Source organism: Mus pahari, chromosome 10, assembly GCF_900095145.1.
Source record: "Mus pahari chromosome 10, PAHARI_EIJ_v1.1, whole genome shotgun sequence".
Classification (NCBI taxonomy): Eukaryota; Metazoa; Chordata; class Mammalia; order Rodentia; family Muridae; genus Mus; species Mus pahari.
The window spans coordinates 103,816,863-103,830,602 of record NC_034599.1 but is presented as its reverse complement, the minus strand read 5'-3'; the positions used below and the strand labels follow the sequence as shown (position 1 = coordinate 103,830,602).

At 47.6% G+C, this 13,740-nt stretch overlaps 1 protein-coding gene across 2 annotated transcripts in view; it reads left to right on the top strand.

Annotated features, from left to right (window-relative positions):
- The window catches only part of Klhl18 (kelch like family member 18), a 50,294-nt gene that overhangs the window by 28,503 nt on the left and 8,051 nt on the right, over window positions 1-13,740 (top strand). Inside the window, exons 4-7 of one of the 2 annotated variants that reach the window (XM_021207168.2) lie at window positions 1,382-1,580; window positions 7,376-7,536; window positions 8,898-9,034; window positions 10,164-10,386. In XM_021207168.2, coding sequence (XP_021062827.1) covers window positions 1,382-1,580; window positions 7,376-7,536; window positions 8,898-9,034; window positions 10,164-10,386 — 720 coding nt within the window. Of the gene's footprint in view, window positions 1-1,381; window positions 1,581-7,375; window positions 7,537-8,897; window positions 9,035-10,148; window positions 10,387-13,740 lie in introns of both variants that reach the window. The other variant, XM_029543639.1, reaches the window with a different exon arrangement.

Genomic DNA, 13,740 nt, shown 5'->3' with positions numbered 1-13,740 from the left:
TGTCTTCAGACACTAGTGCCCTCTGAGACCAGAAGAGGAGATTAGATCTTTTTTTTTTTTAATTTTTAAAAAAGATTTATTGTACACTGTAGCTGTCTTCAGACACTCCAGAAGAGGGAGTCAAGATCTCGTTACAGATGGTTGTGAGCCACCATGTGGTTGCTGGGATTTGAACTCAGGACCTTTGGAAGAACAGTCAAGTGCTCTTACCCACTGAGCCATCTCACCAGCCCCGAGATTAGATCTATTGAAGCTGGAGTTAAATGAGGTTGTGAGACTCTAGATTTGTGTGATGGAGACTGAACTCATAAGAGCAGTAAGTGATCTTAATCTCAGAGTCATCTTTCCAGCCCTTAAAAAAGTCTTTTAAAGAACTGAAGGTGGCTTTGAGTCATAGAGTGTTTGCCTACATGTACAGGATCCTGGGTTCAATCCCTGGCATCTCAGGAAATGTATGAACAGGGAATTGGAGGGATGGCACTGCAGTTCAAAACTCCTGCAGCTCTTCCAGAGGACCTAGGACCCACACAGCTACCTATAACTCCAGCGCCAGGGCATCCAACTCCTCCAGCCTCTGAAGGCACCTGCACACATGTGCACAGACACACACACACACAGACACACACATTCATGTAATTAAAGGTGATAAAAATAATTTTTTTAGTTTGGGCATGGTGGTGCATACCTTTAATCCCATCACTTAGGAGGAGGCAAAGGCAGGCAGATCTCTGTGAATTCAAGGCCAGCCTGGGCTACAAAGTGAGTCTAGGACAGCCAGGGCTCTGTTACACAAAGAAACTCTGTCTCAAAAAAACAAAAAACAAAAAAATTAAAATGTAACAACTTTGCAGAATGGGTATAAAAAGCCTAACAAAGTATTTTAGTCACTAAAATGATAAACAATAGCTGTTGCAGTTGTTCCTAGGGTTCTGAACTCTTAGATCTTGGAGCCTCCCTCTACCTAAAAAAATGTGTAGTGGTCCCTGAATAAAGGTGACTCTTCCATGCCTTCCTGGTACCTAGAGGTGGACTTGTGCCCTGGAGACTCAGAAACTGCAGCATCTGGCTTGGTGACAAGGCTTTTCAGTGTGTGCTCCCTGTCTTCTCATGTGACAGTTAGGTCACAGGACTTCCTGACAGTCCATTCCATTTTGACATGACAAGGCCACGCATGCCCCAGGAAGCAAAGGCTAGCCCACCTAAGTCGGTATCTTCAGAAGATGAGTCATGGAGGGTGGTACCTCACGCCATAGGGAGTTTCCAACAATGCTGGGAATACAATTTAACTGTTGTCCCATGGCTGTACTCAAAACTATTTCAAAAATGACTGAAGATAACACTATTGCTTCCTTTGTCCTTCTCTTTTCATCTTATGCCAAAGGCTGCACCCCAAAAATTGCCTGGGTGTGCGCCAGTTTGCCGAGACAATGATGTGTGCTGTGCTGTATGATGCGGCCAACAGCTTCATCCACCAGCACTTTGTGGAGGTGTCTCTGTCTGAAGAGTTCCTGGCCCTGCCCCTGGAAGACGTGCTTGAGCTCGTGTCCCGGGATGAGCTGAATGTAAAGTCAGAGGAGCAGGTCGGTGAGCACAGCAGCTGTCTGTCCTTCTGCCCATCCTTCCACCCGTCCATCCTTCCTCCTGTCCATCCTTCCTTCTTCCCATCCTTCCTCCTGTCCATCCTTCCTTCTGTCCATCCTTCCTCCTGTCCATCCTTCCTCCCGCCCATCCTTCCTCCTGTCCATCCTTCCTTCCGTCCATTCTTCCTCCTGTCCATCCTTCCTTCTGCCCATCCTTCCTCCTGTCCGTCCTTCCTTCTGTCCATCCTTCCTCCTTTCCACCCTTCCTCCTGCCCATCCTTCCTCCTGTCCATCCTTCCTTCCATCCATCCTTCCTCCTGTCCGTCCTTCCTTCCATCCATTCTTCCTCCTGTCCATCCTTCCTTCCGTCCATCCTTCCTCCTGTCCATCCTTCCTTCTGCCCATCCTTCCTCCTGTCCATCCTTCCCTCTGTCCATCCTTCCTCCTGTCCACCCTTCCTCCTGCCCATCCTTCCTCCTGTCCATCCTTCCTTCCGTCCATCCTTCCTCCTGTCCATCCTTCCTTCCGTCCATCCTTCCTCCTGTCCATCCTTCCTTCTGTCCATCCTTCCTCCTGTCCATCCTTCCTCCTGCCCATCCTTCCTCCTGTCCGTCCTTCCTCCTGTCCGTCCTTCCTCCTGTCCATCCTTCCTTCCGCCCATCCTTCCTCCTGTCCATCCTTCCTTCTGTCCATCCTTCCTCCTGTCCATCCTTCCTTCTGCCCATCCTTCCTTCCGTCCATCCTTCCTCCTGTCCATCCTTCCTTCCGTCCATCCTTCCTCCTGTCCATCCTTCCTTCCACCCATCCTTCCTCCTGTCCATCCTTCCTTCCACCCATCCTACCTCCTGTCCATCCTTCCTTCTGTCCATCCTTCCTTCCTCCTGTCCATCCTTCCTTCCGTCCATCCTTCCTTCTGTCCATCCTTCTTTCCATCCATCCTTCCTCCTGTCCATCCTTCCTTTCATCCATCCTTCCTTCTGTCCATCCTTCCTTCCGTCCATCCTTCCTTCCACCCTTTTTTAAAACAAACTATGAATATACAATTTTTATATATTTTGGGATTTCTTTTGTTATATGTATTTTCCTAAAATCTTTCTTATATTTTAGTATCTAAATGGTAGTATATTTATCAGCTACATTTCCCTTATTCTTAGAGTTTGGGTTAATTTTTTTTTTTAATTTAACATATGAGTGTTCTGCCTCCTTGCATGCCTACCAGTCAAAAGAAAGCATCAGGTCCCATTATAGATAGGTGCGAATGGCCATGTGGTTACTGGGAATTGAACTCAGGACCTCTGGAAGAGCAGCCAGTACTCCTAACCACTGAGCGATCTCTCTCCAACCCTCCAATATTTATTATTAAAAAAATAATTGGGCTGGAGAGATGTCTCAGCGGTTAAGAGCACCGACTGCTCTTCCAGAGTTCGAGTTCAGTTCCCAGCAACCACATGGTGACTCACAACCATCTGTAATGGGATCTGATGCCCTCTTCTGGTCTGTCCAAAGGTAATGACAGTGTACTCACATACATGAAATAAATAAATCTTTTTTTTTTTTTTTAATTAACCTGGAAACCAAGCCCTTGAATTTAGAGGAAGTAGTGTTGTTTTTGTTAAGGCAAGAGAAATTATCCATCATTGACTGTTGATGGATTTTCTAAAGGAGGGAAAATGGATGATACTAGAGGAATGGGGAAACAGTGGCTGCGTGGTGTTCTGAAGTGAGAAGGATCAGTCTAAGGCAGCAGGGACTGGCAGTATCAGACAGGAGCAAAAAGCCATCTGCAGCCCTAGCGGCCCAAGGGAGCCCGTGGGCACACAGCCAGGTACAGGGAGATGCTAGGAGTCATCTGTTATTGATATTTTTCTCTGCTTTGTTTCTGCCTTCTCAGTTGAGAGGGAGCCTGAGGGGAGAATATTAGAAATCTGGGGGAAAAGAAAAAAAAAAAAGAAATCTGGGGGAATGAAATATATGAGATGGACAAATGAGCCTGGAAGATTGAGAAGGACAGGAAGATGGAGAGGGGCGGGGAGATGGAGAGGGGCGGGGCGATGAGATGGAGAAGGGCGGGGAGATGGGTCTGATGATTAGGCTTAAACTTAAAGCTCTCAGCTCCATGGGTGTTCTCTGGCAGTGTCACATATTGGTGCAGGTATAGAAGAAAAGGCACACTGAATTTGAAGAGCTGGACTTTAAAGGCTGGAGAGAGATGGTCCAGTGGTTAAGTGTATCTACTGTTCTTCCAGGGGACCCATATTTGATTTCCTCATGTTTGGGGGCTTAAAACTACCTATAGCTCCAGGGGATCCATCACCCTATCTGTCCTATGGGCACCCTACACACATGTGACACACACACACATATACACACACTCACACATGTAACATACACATACATTATTTAATTTTTTTTTTTGAGACTGGGTTTCTCTGTGTAGCCCTGGCTGTCCTGGAACTCACTTTGTAGACCAGACTGGCCTCGTACTCAGAAATCCTCCTGCCTCTGCTTCCCAAGTGCTGGGATTAAAGGTGTGCCCCACCATTTATTAAAATAAATCTTTAAAAATATGCGGCCTTCATGAAATTAGAGTTGGTGGTGGTGGTGGTATTTTGGGTTTTTGTTTTGTTTTGTTTTTTCTAAAGTAAGCATGTCCAAAGGAGGTAGGAGCTTGACACAGGAATGGAGGACACCCATGGAGCACATTTCTGGAACACAGGTCAGCAGAGAGGCGAGGAACTAGAACAGATCTAGAGCGCTGACAGGGAGGAGGGCCAGGCAATGTGAGAGGCAATCAGGGATTTCTGAGCTGGAAGAGCTGGAAGTGGTGGTGAAGTATATGGGTGGACTTAAAACTCTGGAATCGGGGTCAGGCATGGGATCTATTGGGAGAGAGCTTATCTACCATGAGCAAAGCCCTCAGTCCAATCCCTAGGACCACACATAAAGAAGACATGGCTGTGCACATCTGTAAACCCAGCACTAGAGGCGAAGGCAGCAGGGTTAGTTTATTCTCATCTTTAGCTGTATAACAAGTTGGGACTGGGCATAGGCACAAATCTTTAATCTTAGGCAGAGACAGGAGAATTTCTATGAGTTTGAGACCAGCCTGTTCCACATAGCAAGTTCTAGGTCAGCTATAAAACAAGATTAGTTAAATAGTGAGACCCTATCTTAAAAACAAGTTGGAAACCAGCCTGGGCTACATGAAACCCTGTCTCAAAACACAGACACACACATACACGCTCACACATGTTCGTACACACAAACCTCGCTATGAAATTGGGAAGCTCTTGAAAACTGTTTATAACCATTTTGTACGGTGGAGCTATTGGTAAAAAGGAAAGTAAAAGTCTTACCTCCTTGGAATGGTCAAGAAAAATTAAAATAAAAGCAGAGTGTTATCAGGCAGAGAAGAGCAAAGGAGGCGCCTCATCAGCGTGCTGTCAGCAGAGGTATAGTCTACATGGCCTTAGGAAGACAGTGCAGCAACCATGGTGGCTCACAACCATCTGGAATGTAATCTAGTGCCCTCTTCTGGAGTGTCTGAAGACAGCTACAGTGTACTTACATATAATAAATAAATAATAAGCCGGGTGGTGGTGGCGCACGCTTACGCCTTTAATCCCAGCACTTGGGAGGCAGAGACAGGTGGATTTCTGGGTTCAAGGCCAGCCTGGTCTACAAAGTGAGTTCCATACAGCCAGGGCTACACAGAGAAACCCTGTCTCGAAAAACCAAAAATAAATAAATACGATTTTTTTTTTTTTTAAAGGAAGATAGTGTGTGCTGCTTGGGACAGAATGCTGAGGGCTGGCAGTGAAGGACATTACATGCACTGTAACAAGTTTGATTCAGCAAACTCCTGGGGTCACACTACTGCCTTTGATCCACTGAGAAGTCCAATCAAAATCTGAGACAAGATGTTTGTAGCCAAGAGCCCTACCCTGGTTGAGTGGCTGAAGAGTTTGTTCTACTAGGCTGGGGACCTGAATTGGAATCCTTAGAGCCTACATTAAACTAGGCACAGCAGTGACCTCCGGTGGTCCCAGGACTCTATTGTAAGAGGGGAAGCAGAGACAGAAAGATCCCAGGAAGCCTGTGGCCCAGCTAGTCTGCTGTACACAGTTAGCAAACTGCAGAGGCCCTGTCTCAAACAAGATGGGAGAGGAGGGCTGTCACTCAAGGTTGTCCTCTGACCTCTATACATGTGGTGCTGTGGCAAGCATGTGCATGTGTGCACACACTGGGGGAGGGAAGGAGTTACCCACTCTGAATAGTGTCTGGTGGGAAGGACTGGGGATGAGAAAATAAAGAAGTCAGAAACCTGGGATTGAGGTTTTGCATAAACTGATAGCTTATGCCAAGCAAGTTTATTAAGTAGTATAGCATTCTGCTGGGCAGTGGTAGCGTACACCTTTAATCTCAGCACTCAGGAGGCAGAGGCAGGCAGATCTCTGAGCTCAAGGCCAGCCTGGACTACAGAGTGAGTTCCAGGACAGCCAGGACTGTACGGAGAAACCCTGTCCCAAACAAACAAAAGAAGAATAGCATCTTGCATATTGTTTACAGCAGGGAAATGGACCGCGGTCAGCAGGAAGCTAAGTCAGACAATGTGGCAAGAGAACACAGGATACCTCAGACACAGCTGCCTCGGGACTGATAACTGCAGTCTTTCATGGGGGAAAGGCGGTTTCCCAGGAACCAAAAACCTTAATATGTGGGCCTGGCCCCAACCCCACACTAGACCTTGCCAAGTCTGCCCCTGGGCAAGACAGAGCTAGAGTTCTTGGTCCTTTCATCAGGGCCTTTGAGAAATCTTGGATCCACCTTGCTCCCGACACTAGGAGGCAGCTGTTGAGATGCTAACACAAACTCGGCTAAATTCCATAACTATCTGAAGATACTCTGCCCCACCCTTGACTATTAGTGACTGGTAGAGAAGTGACCCCTGAGCTTGGCAGCATGGACAGAGACTGAGAAGCACCGGATCCTAAGAACAGAGTGTTTGCCTCCTAGGTTCTTCTACTAATCAGTGTATCCTGGAGCAGCTTACACGTGTTTATTTGGCAATCTGTGAGGCCCGAGGGGCTTCAACTGATTATATTCTTGTGTTTGGAGGAATAAGGAAGGGTGCTAGGTAGACAGTGTAAACAGAGGAACTGGACTGGCCTGGAATTTAGAGCTGGTTGGGTGCAAGATCAACAGGGGAAAAGATGTTCTAACGTGATGCAGAAAAGAATCGATAATGAAATCCAGGAAGCTTTCCAGTAACCCAGGCTCACATGACAGAGCAATGGACCTAAGCTTGCCATGGTCTCACGTGCCTGGAACTCCAGCACTTGGGAGCATCTCAAGTCCTCCTAGTCCAGCCTGGGCTGCACCGAAAACTGTTTCAAAAACAAAAGACTGGGCCTACGAGCATAGCTGGAGGAGTGTAAAGAAATCTGTGGATGGTCTGCTGAGATGGCTCAGCGGTTAAGGGCATTGACTGCTCTTCCAGAAGTCCTGAGTTCAATTCCCAGCAACCACATGGTGGCTCACAACCATCTGCAATGAGATCTGATGCTCTCTCTGGTGTGTGTAAAGACAGTGATGTACTCACATTAGATAGGTAGGTAGGTAGGTAGGTAGAAAAAACAAAAAATAAAAGAAAGCTGTGGATTGCAGACATGGGTCCGGGGAAAGCTGGATCACCTGAGGACCTGTGTTAGTACAGGCAGTGGAAGAACCGAGAGTGAGGAGGCAGGAACATGTTCTCTGGGTAGCTGCAAGAGCGTTTGCTCTTTGTCCCATAGGTTTTTGAAGCTGCATTGGCCTGGGTTAGATATGACCGGGAGCAGAGAGGACCATGCCTGCCTGAGCTGCTGTCCAATATCCGCCTGCCTCTTTGCCGGCCCCAGTTCTTATCAGACCGAGTGCAGCAAGACGACCTGGTACGGTGCTGTCACAAATGCAGGTAAGTGTGGGTGGCCTTGTCCAGGACACGGCCCAGGGTCTAGGCAAAGAGGAGGAGTTGGCCACCTGTCCCAGGGGAGGAAGGATTTGGAGCAGTCCATTAACTCACACATTGCTCACAAGTAGAGCGACGCCATGTAGGAGCAGAAGGGGCTTTTCTTCCCTAAGTTATCTGTGTGTTCTTCATCTTCATCCACTGAGAGTTGTGAGTGTCCTGCGTGTATGCTGCCCACACTGGCAGCTGACTTGATAGTACAAATGGAGCTTCCTGGAGGCTCCCTGCTCTCTGCAATAAATTGTAGCTTGTGACTGGCCTCTGATGAGCGATGGGGGGGTGGGGGGGGCTTGTATACCATTGTGTGCAGCTTTTGCCTAGAGCCCTGGAGCCACCAGCACAGGAGATGGGTTGTTATGCAATTTAAACAAAGAAGAAGGCCTATCTTCCCAGTTGCTTGTTATAGCCACAGTGCTGGGTTTTTGGTTTTTTCCTTTACCGACAAGATTTTTACACACATTCAGTTTTGCGTGATTCCACCCCTAGTTGGGATCAGCAGGTTCCGGGAGTAAGCAGTGGCGTGGTACAGGGCTTTGTGATGGTATGTCAGGGAGCAAAGACTGTGTGGAGCTGGGGACCTGTGACAAGCAGTCTGAAGGGTAATGTTGAGGCATACAAACTATTCTGTCAGCAGTAGGTAGCTAACAAAAGAAGGTTCTTAGAGAAAAGCAATGTAGTCTGTGGTTTGGAGGGGCTGGGGAGACAAGCTAGGGCCTGGGAAATCCATCTGGAGCCTTTGACAGCAGTTGCCGAGGTGCAAGCAAGGGGTGATTGGCAGGAGGGTGTGAGCCGCCGACGGTGATGGGCCGGAATGAGGAGCTAGGTCTGAGTGCTGATAGGAAGTAGGCTGCTTGAGTTCCCCCAACACTCCCACTTTAACCCCCACACTATTTTTCAAAATCACACTTGGTTTGTGCCTGTTAGAAGGAGTTGCCCAGCTGTCCCAGCTGTCCCAGCCGAGGCAGCCCTGCCCCTGCTTCACCTCACGGCTGAGCGTTTCTCAGTAGCCTTGAGTGGCTTTCCCTGATCTCACCTGAGTTGAGTTCCTGACACTAACCTCACTGGGGGTAGAGCTCGGTGGTAGAGCATTCAGGCTTGTCTGTGGCCCTAGATTCAATCCCTGGCATGAGAGAGAGACAGGCAGACAGACAGTCAGATAGACAGAGACAGACAGACAGACACCAAATTTTCCAGAAAACTTTTCCTAGATTCCCTACACTGAGATCTGGAGGAGCCAGGCCTATAAATGCAAAAGTAAACCAAGGTGGGAGGTGCCTCCTCTCCTAGCATCGTGCTCCTTATTCCAGGGACCTGGTAGATGAAGCAAAGGACTATCACCTGATGCCAGAGCGCCGGCCCCACCTGCCAGCTTTCAGGACTCGACCCCGATGCTGCACGTCCATCGCTGGGCTCATCTACGCCGTGGGAGGCCTCAACTCAGCAGGTATCTTGCAGCTCCCCTTTGCAGAGCCTTTCCTAGAGTGAATGAAGAAGCCCAGTCAAGCTAGCCTGGTCGTTCTGGTTCATCCTTTTTATGCTGTTCTGTCTCCCATCCTTATCTTAAGACACCAGACAGTAACCCTGGAGTAGGGCTTATTATGTGCTCATAATATTGAATTGATGTCACTGCTAAAGGTGCCTTGAAGAATTAGGCTCGACAGTCCAGGGATGCTGACACAGCAGCAGCTCCATTACACACTGTAATCTCAGTTCTTCAGAACCTAATGCAGGAGGGTCTGGAGTTTGAGGCCAGCCTGGGCTACAGTTATTTGAGACACTGCTTCCAAAACAAAACAGTACAAAACCACCATTACCCATAGCTCTTGTACTATATACAGTCACACTTCTAGGAAAGCCTCCTGGAGCGTCAGGGGGAAATTGACAGATCTGTTTTCAGTTAAGGTTAGGAAAGGTAGCCAGTGACCTTCTGCGTGTTAACAGCATGGCCTAGAAAAGGTAAGTCTTCAAAACAAACACAGGATGTAACAAGTGCTTGGTGCACCCAAGCCACAGGGAAGAGAATCGTTTGAGTTGCTAATCATGATCTGACAAGGGTGAGAGAGTTCGAGTTATCCTTCCTGGTCTCTGTGACTTCTGTTTACTGAGTTCTAAGTATGTTCTAGATCCACGCAGGGTGCTGTATTCATTATGCCATTTAACCCTCATGGCAGTTCTGTTAGCCTTTAACTTCACATCCAAAACAGGATGAGGATACGAAGCAGCCCGTCTGGTCGTTAGATGAAGTGGCGGGTAGCATTGGGACCCATGCCCTTCACTCTGGCATGCTTTCTGCATTGGGCAAACATCCTGTGTGCTTGCCCTCATTGTCGATTTCAAGCAAGAGGCTTACCTGATTATAACTGAGAACTACTCTCACTAAAGAGCAAATGTTTCCCCTCTGAGTCTACAATCTTTATCATAGCTAGAGTTTTTAGTGGGCCCACTTACTCTGAGTAATTTGTGGGAAGAGCCAATAGAATCGAATCAGATGTTCCGTATAGTCAATACCCAGTAGCTGTGATCTAAACAGGTGGTCTCATTTGTTTTAATTTGAGTAGCAAATTTTTATGCAGGTGATTCCCTGAATGTGGTGGAAGTGTTCGACCCCATCGCCAATCGCTGGGAAAGGTGCCATCCCATGACAACAGCCCGAAGCCGTGTGGGTGTGGCTGTGGTGAACGGGCTCCTCTATGCTATCGGGGGATATGATGGTCAGTTGCGGCTGAGCACAGTGGAGGCCTACAATCCTGAGACGGACACTTGGACCCGAGTGGGGAGCATGAATAGCAAGCGAAGGTATTCTGGAAGCCAAGTGCGGGCTGAGCACACCCTGAGCATCTGGGGAGCCCCGTGTAGGGGCACATAATAAAGTAAAATGCAAGTTTTGGCCTGGGGAAGTCCTGCTGCCAGGCCAGCCACTGCCAGCACCTCCTGGGAGCAGCCCCATCTGCTTAAGCATAAAATACCTGCCTTGCCCTTTGAGGAACTTGGGGATCCAAGACGTGGACATGTTATGTAAGTGCCAGCTAAGGACTGAAAATGTGTGTTATGGAAGATTCCAGGAGGGCGAGAGACTGGACTGGAAGATCTGGAAGATCTCAGGGAAGAGGTGGGATTAAAGTTGAAGCCTGAAGGATAAGGAGTTTTAACCTCATTAGTAATGGAGGAAACCCAGGGTGGTTTTCTTTGTGCTTTCTTTCTCTTGCCATACATACGCTCCTGCTGACCTGGAAGCACACACTCTCCAGACATGAGCACGTGTGTATTCACAAGGTGGACTGAACTTGTACATCATCCAACATGGTCTAGCTATCTGTGTCTCCCACCACTCACCTGCTCACATTTCCAGGATGAGAAGTGTGTCTGGAGGACATCATGGTAGTGCCCATGTGTATCCCTCTTAGTCCAGAGATGACGGGCAGTATCCTTCCTTACGTCAGGCATGTGCTGCAGGGGTAGGGGGCCCACACTATTTAAAGGGTGTCAATCAGTCCGGCCACAGCAGACGAGCAGTCACAAATGTTACTCTTCTGGAGGAAGGAAGCCCAAGCTCCCTTGCACATTTAACCAGAACAGATCTGCTTGTATTTTGAGCTCCTATGACTTGTACTCAGTTTTAGGAAGGAGAATAATGCGCTTTTAAAGGACACTTTGAAACCTACCAGCCAGTTGCTCTTTTCTGTATAGTTCTGTGACCTAACCTTTGCCTCACAGGCCCATCCTCCTTGCCATACATCTGGTTCTCTACTTGGGAGATCACATGTCTGGGAAGGGGGAAAAGATGCCAAGCGATGGCACGTGTGGAAAGGCAGTAGTGTGGAGGGCTTTGATGCACAAAGGCTATCCACATTGAGCAGTACTGGCCTGAGACCATGAGCAGGAAGGCACCTGCTCAGCAGCAAGGGGAGCAGATCTCACAGAGGTCTGTGCACATCCCTTTTGGGAGAAGCAATTATGCATGGAATGTACTTCTTCTAAGGATGTTCTCAGAGTTCTCTCCTCTTTCCCTCCCCACCTTTCTGTGTCTACCCTCTGCCTTTGTACATTTTGTGAACTAGGGACCCCTTTCCCATATTCCAGCCACAGGTGGCTCTTTTACTTTGACGGCAGTCGGTTAGCTCTCTGTCCCTCTAGGAGATATTCTTGCTTTGATGTTGGAGGGTTTGGTGTGTTATTTAAATGGGAGGAAAGTTCTCTGGGCATTCTTCTCCTTCATTGTGGCTAATGCCCTGGTATTAGCAATATGGACCCAGTTCCATTTGTCCCTTTTAAATTACAGGTTCCCTTAAATGTTCTTAGTCACTTCTGTTCTGACATCCCACATAGCTCTCCATCCTGCCAGTGACAGCTTCCTTTCTGCTTGCTTTCCATCTTAGTTTCTGCCTTGAAAGCCACCTTCTTCCTGGTCCTGGTCCTGGTCCTGGTTCCAGCCCATGCTGACCGGTGCACGCCCTTCTCTAGCATTCTTTTTTTTTTTTTTTTTTTTTTTTTTAAAGTGTTCTTTTTTTTATTTTATTTTTTTTAAGATTTATTTATTTACTATATGTAAGTACACTGTAGCTATCTTCAGACACTCCAGAAGAGGGAGTCAGATCTCGTTACGGATGGCTGTGAGCCACCATGTGGTTGCTGGGATTTGAACTCTGGACCTTCGGAAGAGCAGTCGGGTGCTCTTACCCNCTGAGCCATCTCACCAGCCCCTAGCATTCTTGTTAACTCTTACTTGACTGTTGTTTATGGTTTGGGAGCACCTCTTGATTCATTCTCACGTCATTACTCAACCCCTGACTTGTGTTTGGGACTAAGGCTGTAGCTCAGTGGTAGGATGCTTGCTCTAGCAAGAGCGAGGCCCTAGGTTCAATTCCCAATATTACCAAGAAAAAGGAAATAGAGTTACTTCAGGTATGTTTCCCATCCATGTCTAGAAGGGTATCAATGCCTATTAAATTTGTCATTTTCCCAATGATCTTTCTTAAGACAAGACCCTCTCCTCTTAGGGCAGGTTCAAGGGGTCTGTTACTGTAGTTTGACTTGCTATGTGTACTTGAAAAGTGGCAGCTTCCAGTACTTCTCTTTGCTTTTTATTCTCTGTAGCATCAGATGTGAAAACCCTTTGTCAGGCAGCTTGGTGTTACCGCTTAAAGTCTCCCAAGGTTTGTATAGGGTTGGAGGTTGTCTGTGCTTACCTAGACCCTGGATAATCGGGGTTTTGGGGAAGCTTATGTGTGGAACGGCACTCTGGGCTTGTGTCGTTTAGCTCTCAGCCATATCTTCTCCAAGCAGCCTTGAGAAGAGCCCAGCAGGCAATGCTAACAGCAATTCTTCCTTGAAGGGTGATGCATAAGTGTGTAAGAAACAGAAGCTGGAATCTCTTCCACCAAGACCAAGGAGGGGCTGTGCAGGGCCAGGAGTCACAGAAGCACAGGCTAAACTACAAAGGAATTGAGTAGGAAGTCGGAGGCAACACACGAGCACATGTGGCTATGACCTATTTTATATAAGATAGCACAAAAATCACTATTGAAGTCACAATAAAGACCTTTCCTGTATTCCCAAAGGTCCCTGTTGTTAAGAGCTGACAGCAAGATTCGTACTACCTCATCTCATGGTGACACATAAGTATCCATCATCAGGAACTTCGTTCACTTGTTACTTTTGCTTGTTTGATTGATGGATTTTTTTTTTAAATAGGCTCTTGCTGTGTGACCCAGGCTGCTCTCTACCTTGAGCCCTCCCTGCCTTAGCCTCCTCAGCCCTGGGATTGCACCACCATGCTGAGCCTTTGCTCTCCACTCATAAACCTATGGTCTAAAACATCATGCCTTCCACATAGCTGACAAAACTCTGGTGAATGAATAGATGCGACAAGTGTCCTAATAAAGAAGCCACTCTTGGGGTGTGGGGTTAGAAGATAGTAATTCTGAAGCATATTGGACTTTTTAAGAGTGTGACTAGACTCTACAGTTAAATTAGGCTGAGGCCCTGGGTTTGCTAGGTGGGCCAAAGTGCTTGCTATGCATTCCTGATGATTTGAGCTTAGTTCTAAGAACCCACAGTGGAAGGAGAGATCCAGCTCCCAAATGTTGTCCTCTGATCTCTGCACATGTGCACATGCACACACACACACACACACACACACACACACACACA